This window comes from Amphibalanus amphitrite, unplaced genomic scaffold (assembly GCF_019059575.1).
Source record: "Amphibalanus amphitrite isolate SeventyFive unplaced genomic scaffold, NRLGWU_Aamphi_draft 000912F_arrow, whole genome shotgun sequence".
In the NCBI taxonomy this organism is placed as follows: Eukaryota; Metazoa; Arthropoda; class Thecostraca; order Balanomorpha; family Balanidae; genus Amphibalanus; species Amphibalanus amphitrite.
This window is the reverse complement of record NW_024882406.1, coordinates 215,472-229,976: the sequence shown is the minus strand read 5'-3', so window position 1 is coordinate 229,976 and position 14,505 is coordinate 215,472. Positions and strand designations below refer to the sequence as shown.

Below are 14,505 nucleotides of genomic sequence, written 5' to 3'. Positions count from 1 at the left end.
AAATAAGATTACATTTTGCTACCACGTTCGATCATGACCGTATTATCATTTCCTTTAGAACTGTACTTAAACTTATATCTTTTATCAATGAATCTCACTTATTTCTCACCCACAACCTGCCGTCTTCTGGTGCCCATTCCACACTTAGTGGATGAGCACCGGATGACGACTGACTGAACATTCAGAACAAGTGAAGTATGGCTCTGATGGGGTCCATATATGTAGACAAAGCACGTGAGTTTTGGAGCGCCCATTCCCGTGAAATTGAAAGACGATTTATGAATTGACCTTATTTTATTTGTACAGTCCACATCTGCACACATTATGGCTTTTCAGTTGTGAGTGGACGCAATATACTTAGCACGATGCCTATACTTCGGTGAACATCCTACACACAATGTAGGTTATTGGACGACAAAAATGTCCACAAACACATTACACTGACTGTAACATCATATTTACATGGAACCAGAAATTATGACACATCTGGCCTAAAATAAGAGCCTATCACACATCTGCTGCTCGTTCATTATAGGGAAGCGTGCTGGGCGGATACGTGCTGCCGGCGTGGTTAGCCGCAGAAGCCACGAGGCGGCAAGGCATTTCTAAATCTGATCTGTTTGTCTGCTTTCAGTTTCCACCAGTCGCGGATACAAAATAACAGCATGGCATGGGGTAAACAGTCCTCAGTATACGTCAGCATGCACCTCACTCTGTTGATATCGCCCTATTCAGAAAGAACTTGACTTGCTCTTCGGCGCGTAGAACGCGTGGCTGCTTGAACTGACTCATTGTGGTCTGGGTAGTATCGAAGACGTGCTGACGATAGCCGGCAAAAGTGCCCGGCCGAACACACACCACCCTCATCGGGCCAATCGAGGACTTGGCACGGAACGACCGGTAGACGGAGTGCTCGTTCTGCAGGGTTTTGTCAATGTCAGCGGCTTGCTGCGGTGGGAGAGACGGTCCGGACAGCTCCATCAGCACCAGGTAGTGGGGAGGTGAGTCCGCTGAGTCGGCAGCGGCTGGGTCCAGCACGCTCTCAGCAGTGGTGAAGTCCACCAGCTGGTGGTCCGGCCAGCCGTCGACGGCCCGTCGCAGCGCGCCCGTGAACGCCGCCTCCGACACCTTCTCCATGTGCACGTTGAGCATCTGTTTGGCGCGGAACTGGAAGTCGACGGTGGGCGTGCCGTGGAAGGAGCCGACCACGCGCACCACGTCCCCCATCCGGTACCGGTACAGACCAGCAGCACTGGTCAGCACCACCTCGTACAGCTGGTCCATCTGGACCTCTGAGGCCAACAGTGGAGTGGCGCTCTCCTCCGCATCACCTGACTCGTCAACCGGCAGAAACTCGATGAAGTTGAGCCCAGGTAGCATCGCATAAGCAGGCTTTTCGCCAGGGTTGTTGATGTTGACACCCAATATGCTCTCGGAACCTCCATACATCGCTGACGAGATTTTGAGTTTGCCCAGGTACGGCTTGCACCGTTCAATGTAAACGTTCATCGAGGTTCCGGAACACATGGCCATTACCTTCTCTACATGAGGCAGAACTCTCGGCACAATGCCGTCAAAGCCTCGCTCAAACTCCCTCTGAAGGTGGGCGGCTCTCTCGGGGTCGGGAATGAGGAGCGAGTCGATGGTCCTCCGCTCCTGTTCAGTGACGTCCAGAGCCGGACTAAGCCTGCCGCACCGAATGTCGTCAACTATGCTAGGCCAATTATTTTCCATAAAGTGAAGCTGGTTCCAAAGAGTAAACACAAATCCCGCGTCCCAGATACAAGCCTGGCTGTCTCGCAGCGCCAGCACGAGACCAACGTGAAGCGCTTTGGACGCCGTTGTAAATATGTTAGCCTCTGGTAGCATCGTACACTGACAAGCAATAACTGGCGAGCTCTGAGCGAACGCTGAGGTCGACCCTATCCTCACTCCCGTTGGAGAGTACTTCCACCGCGTGGCTACCGGCAGAGTAATGATATTCCGCAGGTTCCAGGGAAAGAAGTCTAGGGCCCCGAACATAGCCACGGCCTGTGCCAGCGTGACACGCTTCGTCATGGGGATGTACTTGCTGACGCCGGTGGTTCCCGAGGAGCAGAAGAATGCTGTGATCTCTTCGCCAGGGTGGAACATGGCGCGAACGTCCCCTTCCATCACCCGATCAATGTACGGCTGGTAGTGGCTGTATTCGGTGACTGGATGGAGACGGCGAAAATCCTGAAAAGGAGAGCCGTGCTCTTGAGACATAACTTTAACTACAAAGTGCAATAGTAAAATGACATCTACTGAATATGAACTCGTTTTGACTTATGCCTGCGCAACTAATTCTGAAAACAATGGTAATACATATTACGTGATCTATATTTGAAAACGAATAGTGTAATGCCAATGCTGTATGGAATCCATTATCCAACAATGTTCATAGATACATACCTCGAGTGAGTGCATGTCCGAGAAACGAAAGTCCCGTCCATACGCACTATCTGCATGCCGCTTCAGGGTTTTCATCACAAACTCTTCTTGCGTGCTGTAAAAGGAGGCGTATCTTGCGCTGAGGGTCCGCCTGTTGTGCCACGCCACCAGATGGAAGGCACGACGTACCAGGTAAGTCAGGATCAGAGAGCGCCAGGTGTGGAACCGGGAGCGGGGCAGCAGTGCCATGTCGACCGCCACCGCCACTAACAGCGCCACTACGCCTGCAATGTGATCAGGACAAACGTCAGACGGACACACGGACAGACTTCAGACGTAAGTAAATGCCTCCTTCGCATTGCCTAACCGACCATTGACTGACAGCTCATGGGTTACAATTTTTGATATCTACATACTTTTCAGGCTCTGGTGAACCAAGGGAATGGTTTGAAAAAGATATGCCACATATCGAAAGTTCCAAACTTATAACCAAGTAGATATATACTTCCTAACGTCAAGGTTGAATAAAAAAGTAAAGTTTTGAAACCGACAAATTTCAACAAAGGTGTCACACACACGCAGACTGAGCTCAGGAACTCATTGGCGCCTTTTCAAACTCACCTGATAGTACGCACCACAGCAGAGTCGTCCACCATTCTCCCATTATTTGCCAGTGTGATAGCACCGATCAATCACAACTGCGGTGAACTATCCCACTGTTTAGCCAGTGTTGACCTGGCGACGTCTGGGAGCCCCGCTGAGCACTCTGCGGAGCCGGCCGCGGCTCCCTCCCCAGTACTGCTCAGATGAGGTATGTTTGGATAAGTGGCAACGATGCCTGCCCTACGTCACAGACCTGCACGTCTGGCCCGGTTACGAAACCGGTCCAAATTTAGAGATCGCCGAAGGTCAACATAGCAGAGCTGGAATATGTGAATAGCTAACGGCATCGGTAGCTGATAAGAAACGTCTCGGAGCTGGTTTCTCTATGCATTCCCATTACCTTTGGCTTTATCTTTGCCAAAGCTTTGCGCATGCATTTCTAATGCTCACGCACGCAGACGCACCAGGCGCGGATACAAGGGGGGGGGGGCATGGGGGCCATGCCCCCCCCCCCTTGGCCGATTTTTTTCAAAAATAAAATAAAAAGTTAAAAAGCTGAAAAGGGGGCCTCCTGAAAATAAAGTGGCTATTCATGTTGAGATGCTGCCTGAACAGCTAGATAAGCTCAATAGACGCAGTTTTTTTTTTGGGGGGGGGGGCCAACAAGTGGGAAGATGGGGCCTCCAACAGGTGGGATTATGGGGGCCTCCTGGTTTCTAATGGCCCCTCATTGCAGAATCGGACCGTGCTTGGCGCGCGTTCAGTAGTCGCCTATCGTGCTAGATACAGAGTAGTCAGAGCTCTCCGTCAGGCGTGTCCTCAGTCCTGTCCCGTATTCACTATTCAGGGTTCTCGTCGAAAAACATGCCCGCTCAATGCAAAAACATGCTACATGCCATAGTGTTGTATTCAAAACAGACTTCGGGTAGTGGGCCTATGTCTTGCAAAGAAAAAAACTGATGCATTTTGACATAACGTATCTACGCTCAGCCTTGGCGACTCTCAGCAAATGCCCAGGGAGCTCAAGCTTTTCAGTGTTCACTTCTGATGCTTCTGCACTGTTTGGTGAGATTGCATACCAGCTGCACAATTTGCCGATTTCTGATTGAAGAAAACCTTCCGAATTCTGGTGTTCAAAAACAAGCGGCGGTTAGCGGATTCCTCCAAAAAGTCCCACAGGTAGAAATGAAGTCACCGGTAGACGAAAAGTTGGTCTCATAAAATAACAATAAACAGTCGAAATTCGGGTGACTGCCTCTGGCTTTAATGTGGGAGCAGACGAAACCGCATGGCGTTGTCCTCTGGAGCAGGAACAGCCCTTTGCGTAGTGACTTGTGGTTCACCCTCGGTGGCAGAAACGCAGGGGATTGACGCAGACCGAAATCTCCATTCCGTCTGGCGCTACCCGGGATCTGCTTCGCCGCCCTGAAACAGGGAAGTCGGTGTCATCCGTATGTCTACATGCTCGAGTGCACATACTACAGTAGGTTTGAAAAGGATAGTAGGTTTGACACGCTAACGCAACAAGTTCGATCGGTCGATGCTCCCAGGCTGCTGATTTAGAGAACGGAGATGACAACCGGGCGTGGAAAGCACTCGCCTTAGAACGGATGTTCAAAGGCACGGGCTGGATTTGCGCAGCCAGAGCTCGGTGAGGCGGGAGCTGATCACTGATCATGTCGTCTAGCCTCTGACGCACTTGCAGAAGAACGAAATGACGTCCGGGTGAAGACCACATCAGCAAGGTCGGAACCAGTCCTCCGCCTGCGATTGACGTCCGTTGGGAAGCCGGCAGAGATTCAACAACTCCAGCACGGGATCAGCAGCCATCGTCGTAACGGCGACAGTCCTGCTTCCTGCAAACAATCGGCGGGATAAACTGTGTCATGGATCTGCGAAATTGGTAAAAATAACGCGTAAATAAGTGCAGCGGCAGGTCTCGCTAATGTTTCAAACAACGATATCATATTTCATCTCATTTTTATATTCTTGTTTTATTGCGCTTTGCATGATTCACTTTTATTTTCCCGCCCTAGATTATGGTGCCATGGTTACCGCGCTCGTAAATAACAAGATTCTTTTTTGTTCAGAAAATGGAATTTACATCGCTATAAGAATTGTTTTCAGTTCAGTGTGCGGTCAGATATCGAACTGCAATGCCTTTCTTTTCCGTCAAAGCATAATTGTCAATTTTTATCTTTTATCTCGGCCGCCACAACTGTTCGTGTTCACACCGTAAAGTAAATAAACAATGAAGCAGTAACAGCGACGAAGACAGATGTACAATGTACATACATCAGGTGTAATGATTGTAGCGCTGCGAAAACAGTGAACGAAACTTGGATTGCTTTTTTGAAAATATCATGTCACAAATGTAAACCAAGCGGCAAAAGATGAAGCCAATAGCCAGAAAACGCACCAATAACCAAAACGTAGCCCTAAATGCACGTAATTCACGCAATTTGCTGTGTCTCGGAACGGATCCGCAAGCCAATTGCGGTTTTCTAGTCACTCAATCATTGGCAGGTGTGGTGAGGAGAATATTACCAACATCCGTGCAGGTATTTGTATGCTAGGTATTCTGAATAGTGCGAATAATAACAGAGCCAAGAATGCAGTAATATAGCATGGCATAATATGGCTGACGGTATTGCTGAAATCTTTCGTTCGGTGCGTGAAATGGCAGCTGGAATATGCAATATTACCGTTCTAGCAGTTATGAGCTATTTGCGGAACATTTACGGTTGGTTGGCATGGGTGGAGCTTTTCCAAGGAAGTTGGTGGGGCAAAAAGTCGTCAAACCCACAATGTCCGATTATAAAGTTGAATAAAATGCCACACTGAATCAATTCCTATCATTACAGACAAACATGTATTATTTTGCATCAAACAGGCATTCCAAAGCTATTCAATGCGAAAAAAGATTAATTTGCAAAGCAACAAAGTCTTAGAAATCAGCTAAAGTTGGTGGGGCAAAACGCTTATTGGTGGGGCAAAATACCTAGTTGGTGGGGCAGCTGCCCCACCAACTGTATAGGAAGCTCCGCCCCTGTTGGTTGGTGGCACTGGCTAGGTAGCATATCTTGTGGACCAAGTGCTAACTGGAACCCTCGCCCTTCTCAGGCGGCCATGGGACAGAACGTCACCCCACAACCGAAGCCACCCCGACGACTGCCTTGTTTTTTGATCGAACAAAAAAAAAGGTTCTTGGCTTCATAATGCAACCGCCTGAAGTTACTTCGACGAGCTCGAACGACGAACGACGATCCGAGTGCAAAGGAATGCAAATGCGATTTTTGTACTAACAATTGACATTGAAAGTGATTTTTTCAGCGAAAATTTTGTTTTGGCGATGTGCGCCGCCTAAAGATAACCCGCGCCCCGTAGGGCTATCGGCGGACCCTACCATCCGTAAGGGGGGGGGGGGGCGTTTCGCCCCCCCTTAGATCTCGAAAAATTACCGGCCGATATTCAAAATTCAAACGGCGTTCGATAGCCCAAACGGGGAACTACCTTGTGACCAAATTTCATTGACCTAGGTCAAACCGATCCTGACAGCTCTCCTCGCAAAGCTCTTTCGGTCGAAAATGGCAGAACATGCGTCATTCTGACGTCATTTGTGGCCAACCTATCATAGCCTTTGAAAAGTTTTGGTCACAGTGTGTAAAATTGATGCCCAGGGGGGTCCTGAAAGTTTGGTGGCGCTATCTGCAGTCGTTTAGGAGATATCTACGGAAAAGGACAGGGGGGGGGGTTCGCCCCCCCCCTACGGAGCAGATTTACGGCTGATCTTATTTTGCAGGATCTAAGAACTAGAAGTGCAAAGTGAGAAACGACGTGTGTGAAGGAAGCATTCCTATTTGAATTTTAATCTGTGTCGCAAAGTATTTTGACAACTTTGATACAGAGTGGAAATTAAAGGTGTACCGCATTTACCTTCCTTCTAGCATGCACACTATTTAGCTTAGCGCGTGCTATCATGCAAAATTCGAAAGCACGAGGGTTGGATATTTTTCGGGAACACTTTTTAATCGTTTTCAATCATGTCTCCAATCAGTACCTACTGAGGAAAAAGTAAAACTGGTAGATTCCTATTGGAACACCAGATCCATTATTCAGACACAGCGGAAGTTCAGAGCACAGTTTGGAAAGAAAAGAACTCCGACAAGAAAAACAATACTCCGTCTGTGTGAAGGTTTCATAAAAGAGGGCTCTGTCCTGAACCAGAGCAGGGGTCACAGCGGCCGGCCAATATCAAAACGAACCCCTGACGTCATCAAAAAGGTGAGGGATGCAATCGAGCGTGACCCCTCGAAATCCATCCGAAAGATCGCTCAGGAAGTTGGCACTAACCACTTAACATTGAGGAAAATTCTGACGAAGGATCTCAACCTGAAACCCTACAAGCTGCCCGTCCACCAGCACTTGGCGCCACACGATGAGGGGCAGCGAATGACGTTTTCAAGCTGGCTGAAGGAGAAAGTGCGCGAAAATCCGGACTTCTTGCAACAAGTTTGGTTCAGCGACGAGGCACATTTCTGTCTGAACGGCAAAGTAAACCGCCAAAACTGCAGGATCTGGGCCTCGGAGAAGCCAGAAGACGTGCATCAGCTGCCTCTCCACAGCCCCAGGGTCACCGTCTGGTGTGCCATGAGCGCCAGTGGCATCATCGGGCCATTTTGGTTCGAGACCAGCGATGGCGCGACGACCACCATCACAACCGACCGCTACATCAGCGTCTTGAACAAGTTCCTGAAGGAGATCAGGAGAGCCGGTGACGGCGATCAGGGCAGCTGGTGGTTCCAGCAAGATCAAGCCCTCACACGGCAAAACTGACCCTCGCATGGCTTGAGGAGCACTTCGGCGACCGCGCATCAGCCGGAAGACGAGTCATCCGTGGCCCCCTCACTCCCCCGACTTGACACGGCTGGACTTCTTCCTGTGGGGGTATTTGAAGTCGAAAGTGTACCAGGGTGACCCGCAGAACCTGACAGAGCTGAAGCGCGCCATCAAGAAAGAGGTCAGAGGCATCAGCAGGGAAACGTGCGCCAAAGTTCTCCGTGAAGTGGACAAGCGAGCACAGCTGTGCCACTCAAGACAAGGCGGGCTTTTCGAGCACGCGCTGTAGCGGTGAGGCCGTGGAGCGTGAAGATGCTGGACCGGTCGCAACTAAATCTCCAAAGAATGTGCTTTGAAATGATGTAATACAATTATGTCTGTGTTGAACATTTTTGGTTTTATTCAACTGTAAAATGAGGTACACCCACCTTTAATTTCCACCCGGTATTTAGGCGAATTATTTACAGTGACTTTGTCTTTATGGTTTGAAAAAGATTTATATCGAAACACTTGTGTAGCCAACTTAAAGTAATATGACTCAAAATCGTTCCCATTGTTTTCCAATTATAACTGAATTTGTCTATCAATATCAACGATGTTTGACCCGAGTTTTTGCATGGGGCGCGGCTCTCGACCAGGCACCCCAGCAGCCACTCGTTAACCCGCGCGGTGTGCGCGTCAAACAGCGATTCAGAAAACAGCGACTCAAAAACAGCGATTCACTCAAAACAGCGACCGCATTTTTAGCGAACTCCAGAGCAGCGGCTCACACTCTTGAGCGATTATTTAAAACGGCGATCCGTAACAGAGCGACCTCAGAGGAACAGCAACTGTTCTAGCTTTGCTTTTATCAAAATTATAGAAGATTCGAGTTTTCGGACATTCTTAACTCCGTTATTGATTATTTTGACGACACTTACATCAGAAGACCCCAGCGAAATCGCCATCGCGGCCCATCTTTCCACCCACATATGTGGGATGTTCTGGAACGAACAACTGATGGTCTCCAAAGAACAAATAATATGTAAAAAGCATAGCCTGATCCAGCTTACTCCCCAGGCAACTAACATCCTACCATTATAAAATCCACCCTGATAAGTACATTGTATACATACACGCTACAGGATGAAAGCAAACGTTTCCGTTTGTCCCATGTCCACATATTAAGGGAGTTTATGCAAAGTAAGCAGGTCCGAAACTCACACAGTGTAATTGACCCGGTGTGCTCTCGGAGCCATCTCTTCAGTTCTGGCCCAAGGCAACACACGAGCGCGGCCGGCAGCTAGTCTAGGAATAAAAAATTGACGTGCATTACAATGAAATATCTTTGCGCTTGACCATCACCGTCGTAGCGACTCATTCGTTCAGAATCCGTTTACTGTGCGCCGGAGCAGCAAGTTTGTCGAAAAGTCCCCAGTTGTACGAAATCGTGCGGTTTGAAAAGAGTCAAATGAATATTATACATGACTTGCGTCGCTTTGGGAACTTGACGGTTGCGGTTTATAATTGTGCTGTCAAATATAATAGAGGCGACTATATTACTTGGACTTATATACATTGATACAGTTCGTTACATTGATCATTGTTTCCACAATTCATCGGAACTTGTCAGGTTTGTACCTATACATACAGTATACATATTTGATTGCAGTGTCCCAAAATTGAGTTTTGTATGGGGTGTCAGAGGGGAAAATTACCCACCAAAAAGAGGGGAGAGAGTGGAAAACTGCTGATTCGATTAGATCAAAAAAAGAGTGAAAAACGCCATAAAGCATGGATTTTATTCTAGGGTGTAGAATGATTGATGCTAAACCGGGCATCCACACAACCGCTCTTTCTAGAGGTAAAAAATCTAGGTTTTCTTGGTTGGGAGTGGAAAATTGTTCTTAAAAATTGGTGGTGAGAGTGGAAAATGGATTTCCTTTGGATGTCATTTCCCACCCAAATCGACAAATTTTGGGACATTGTTTGATTGTGGTACAAGACTGGAACTGGAAAGACACAATGCGTTCGATACAGATGTACCCTTCTAAAAAAGTACATGTATCTAATAGCTCGGTATCTTACTTAATGGTAATCTATACAACGGCTATGGAAATTCAATCATTATTAGAGCACACTGATCAACACAATGTATAAGATACAGAAAGCTCTGTATCAAAACTCGTAAAACACGTCAGTTGTGCCATGCAAAACTCGTTAAACTTTTAAAAAGTGCAAAACTCTCACTTGTAAAAAACGCGCGATTTTATCCAAATATTTGGATCGAATAAAAGTGTTCCGGTTTTCGAAAGGGCTAAGGAGGTAATCCTTCTGCTATTAATACCATTTTACGGTGAAATGGATGCAATGGAAAGTGTGGGAAGCGATGAAACGCAATTTGATGAAGCCAACGATCATGGTAAGTACTAGACAACCCCACCAATAACTTCTGTTGCTATTCCAACTATGTGGATGTCAAATAATTGCATAGTGACTCTATGGATAACAGATATTGTCATAGCGGTGATAACAATAGGGTAACGTAAAATCTCGAGAAACTCGCAAAAGCGTCCGTTATAAAGCGAAAAAAGCGAAAAACTCTCGTTTGCTAAAACGCGTAAAAACCAAAAAGGTTTACACGTGGAGACAGTACTTACCGGCGTTAAATGTAGCCGAGAAAAAAACACATGATGATGAAGGCGCCCGCAAACGTTTCAAAGTGGGATCTTTCCAACTGTGTCGGAGCACTAGACGCTGCAAGTGATCGTGAAGGCGACCACAGCTACAGAAAAGTGGGACTTTCCCAACTATGTCGGAACCATAGACGGAAAGAAAAAGATAGTAAAGGTGCACCCGAACAATATAAAGCGGGCGGTGTGTGGGTGCAGTGGATGGCAAGCATGTCATGATGAAGACAACCTTAATCAGAGAAAAGTGACACTTGACCAACTGCGTCGGGGCTATAGACGGCAAGCACGTCATGATGAAGTAACCAAGAAACAGAGAAAAGTAGGACTTTCCCAACTGTTTAGGTTACGTGGATGGCGCGCCATGATGACGGCATCCACAAGGAGAGAAAAAATGCGTCGTCCGTAAATATGTAGGCACGATAGATTACTAACACGTAATAACACCCGCAAAGAGAGAAAAGTGACTGTGGCCTTCCTACTGTGAAGGCGCATTGTATCCCAAACTCGTGATGATGAAGCGACCCAGAGAAAAAAGTGCGACTTTCCCAACTGTGTAGGCGCAATAGATGGTAAGCATAAGCACGTGACGATAACGGCATCCCCAAACAGAGAAAAGTGTAACTTTCTCCATTGTGTTGGCACAATTGACGGCAAATAAGTAATAATACGGGACCAAGCAAACAAGAATGTGGGAACTTACTAACTGCGTCAGCGTCATAGACGACAAACACGTGATAAACACACCGACAGAGAAAATGGGACTTTCCCAACTGTGTCGGAGCAATCGACGGAAAACACGTGAGGGTGAAGAAGCCTATCATACACCTGGACGAGACATGGTTCAACCAGTACGACAACAAGAGAAAAAAGGATTACTGGACGACAGCGAATATGATGGCCGAAAGACGTTCCACACTTTGACAGCATCATCGAGACCGTCAACCTAAAAAAGTTTCAATGGGGCTACAAACACTACGAAGACCCAGAACACGGTCGGCGAGAGGGTCGAGGTTCCAGCCATCAATCTGCCGGTAAGGACCGTAGTGTAAAACAGGCGGATTTCATTATTCATACGGTGGGGGACTCTCATGTGCGACGCCTCGGATCCACAGCGACAAAAACTCGCCACCTGGGTGAAGGCCTCAGGGCTGCAGGGGCCGTAGAGGTCTACATATACGCAGCGTTCGTCCAGAGCTCTACAAACAGAGGCGGGCCGTCATGAACCGACGCTGGACGTCCCGCTCATGGCAGTGGTCCTGCCCACGACGCCATCGTGGTGTGGGTGTCACTGGGTGGAAACGCTCTCACAACCCGGGCGACATCACACCTCGTGGGCGACAACGTCCCCGCGGTGACGGCAGCGGTGGCCAACAACGTCAGGTGGCTGCTCAGATGCCTGGCGATGTTCGGCGCCCCGGACACCAAGTTGTCATTTTGATGACGGCGGTTCCGCTGCACTGTTTTAACTCGGGATCAAAACTGGCCAGGGCTCGTAACTAAGAAACTATATGAGATACAGACGTGTTTTTGGGCTCAAACGAAACGTTGGAGACTAACGATCATTTAAAGTGCAAAATGTGTCGGACCAGATGCTTATGTACTTGTTTATGACGTCACAAGTGTCACGAAACATATACAAATATTGTGTCATATTCTAGCTATGAATGCACGAGCATTTAGGTATCTGTAAATTTATAGTAATCGTAAGTCTGAGCAAGGCTCATCGACGAGGCAAGTCAAGGTTGAGGACATGACCTTGTTAATTAGCGTTGATGACCTCAGATGACCTTGAATGCTCTTATATAGGACTTATTCATATAGGACCTACAATCTTTATATTTATTTCAAAAAACATTTTCAAACGTATGTTTTGATATCAACTTGATGTTAACCCTGTCTCCACTTTAGTAAGTCCAGAGTCCTGTATGTTTTACGTCACATGATGTCAGGGGCGGATCCAGCTAATCCGTTTGGAGAGGGCAAAAGTTTCCGACACATTCGGTGACCTCGACCCACCGCCGCGCCGGTGACTTTACAACGCTTCACTACGTCTGCAATCTGCATGTGTGCAGTTCAGGGAGTTTCATCTGTTATCAGCATACCGACCTAAACAATGAGCAGCGAGCGGTCAGCTCCATCCCTCAAAATGATTGTGACAAAAAGACCTGCTTTTCGTCCAGATAGGCATCGACGCTGTATTATATTTCTCATCACCAAAAGCTTTGGGAGCGGCAAAAGGATAGTCTTGCCGACACTATTCAGCTATGGGGAGGGCAAATACCCATTATGCCCTTCACTGGATCCGCCATCGCATGACGTGAAATGGTAGAATGTATACCAAAACTTCTTACCAATTCCTATTGTATGGTGCGTTATGTAACATGCAGCGTGCATGTAAAAGCACCTCATTGCCATACTAACTGACGCTTACTGCAGCAAACTGATACTTTTTCATAAAGTTGGACAGCACTTATGATACCATACCACCTACATCGAAGTAGTAATACTGACTGCAGACTGAAGAGGCCGATGGTACCTAACCCTGCCGAACGCAAACAGGTAATGGACGACCAAAAGCCGATCATCGTGATCAGCAGTCTGTGACAGGTCTCATACAGTCACCTTTCAGCTAACAGTCCCATCTTAAACTGGGCACAATGAACATTTAATTGCGCTTCATCAGGTACTAAAATATGTTTTTAAGCTATCAAGGAAGCATGTGTAGCGACCATTACAGCTCCAGAGCCCATCTATGAATTTACTGAAATAGCCATGGGGTGGAAGGTTCCGGTTATAGACCTATAGGTACTATACTTAATTAATTACACCGATAATGCTGTTGATATTTAAGAAATGTATGTTTCATAGGAATGCTAGCAGTTTTTGAATGAACAACTGTCATTCACCGACATTGTCCGGTCTCCGGTTCCGGAGACCCTTTGTTTTCTTCTCGCGGCACATGAAAATGCAGCTGGCACGTGTCGTAGGGGGTCGTGCCGTCAGCTGATTACGCCCCAGGGTACGGCAGGTCGCCCACAGGTCGGCGACATTCCATGGGACACCAACTCGTCGCAACAGACGAGAGAATGAACGAGAAGTACTAGCATTTTTCCTTGACGCACGCTAGCGACCGTCCCATGGCTCAACAGGAGTAGACGTGACTCGTTCAAAAAGTGTTCACCCCCAACACCGGCGCACTCAGGCGCAGCTGAAATTTTGAGGACATATAGACAACTCCTTGACCCACAGTGTGGTGGTAGTCCGAGACCGTACACTAGCGTACAATTTTTTGTAGCTCTATTAGAACCTTGACATTTTTCAAAAAAGTGTGCCAATGTAAGGGCTGGCGGAAATCAATAAATGTAACACCTATGTCCTATATGCATCATAATTATATAAATTATGACTCATTACAAAGCCAAAAGCTCGCGCTATCGTTTGGTACCCAAATTATATAGTTTTGTCAATCCAAAGCTCGAATATGTTGACGTGAAGCAAGGCGACTGTTTCTGCGTTTGTTCGCCGAAGTTTAGCTTTCGAGAATTGTCTGACTTTGTTGTACATTTTCAACGTTTTCAAAAGTAAAGAGAATAAAAGTTTCCGTCGTTAAAGATGCTCTGATCATTTTTGAACACGATAGTGGCCAAATGAAAACGTTTAAAAATAGTCGATATTTCGCGTCCTGGCCAGTTTTTGGCCAGCGTTAAAACACGGTGCGCTGGCCCGGCTGTCCGGTGACGTCCTGTCGGCGTTCTGACAGCTGTCCGACGCCCTGAGGGCCCTGGCGGCGGAGTACGTTCCTCGCTGCGTCCTTCTGGACGTCGAGCGGCTGGTGGGGCTGAGAGGTCGGCGCCGGACATCTGGCGCCGCCGCGTGTTCCGCCACAGCCTGATGGGAGGTGAGGCAGCGGCAGTGGTGCAGGAGGCCGGCGTAGATGTCTGGTCCGGCGCGGCCCCGCCCCGGGATTTCGCGAGGCTCG

At 47.7% G+C, this 14,505-nt stretch overlaps 1 protein-coding gene across 1 annotated transcript; it reads right to left on the bottom strand.

Moving 5' to 3' along the window:
* Positions 1-210: 210 nt before the first annotated feature.
* LOC122367974 (probable indole-3-acetic acid-amido synthetase GH3.9) lies at positions 211-3,209 on the bottom strand. Its single transcript, XM_043341545.1, has 3 exons — positions 3,034-3,209; positions 2,434-2,696; positions 211-2,217 (listed from the first exon to the last, which is right to left on the bottom strand). Exons 1-3 carry the CDS (start codon positions 3,074-3,076, stop codon positions 709-711), a joined length of 1,815 nt encoding a protein of 604 aa, XP_043197480.1. The 5' UTR covers positions 3,077-3,209; the 3' UTR covers positions 211-708.
* Between the last annotated feature and the right edge of the window lie 11,296 nt (positions 3,210-14,505).

Bases quoted from the DNA above. Each gene is read 5' to 3' on its own strand.
- LOC122367974 (XM_043341545.1), bottom strand. From the start codon at position 3,076: ATGGGAGAATGGTGGACGACTCTGCTGTGGTGCGTACTATCAG. The intron at 2,697-3,033 runs GTGAGTTTGAAA...ATCACATTGCAG, and splicing joins GCTGTGGTGCGTACTATCAG to GCGTAGTGGCGCTGTTAGTG. The intron at 2,218-2,433 runs GTATGTATCTAT...TCTCCTTTTCAG, and splicing joins CGGACATGCACTCACTCGAG to GATTTTCGCCGTCTCCATCC.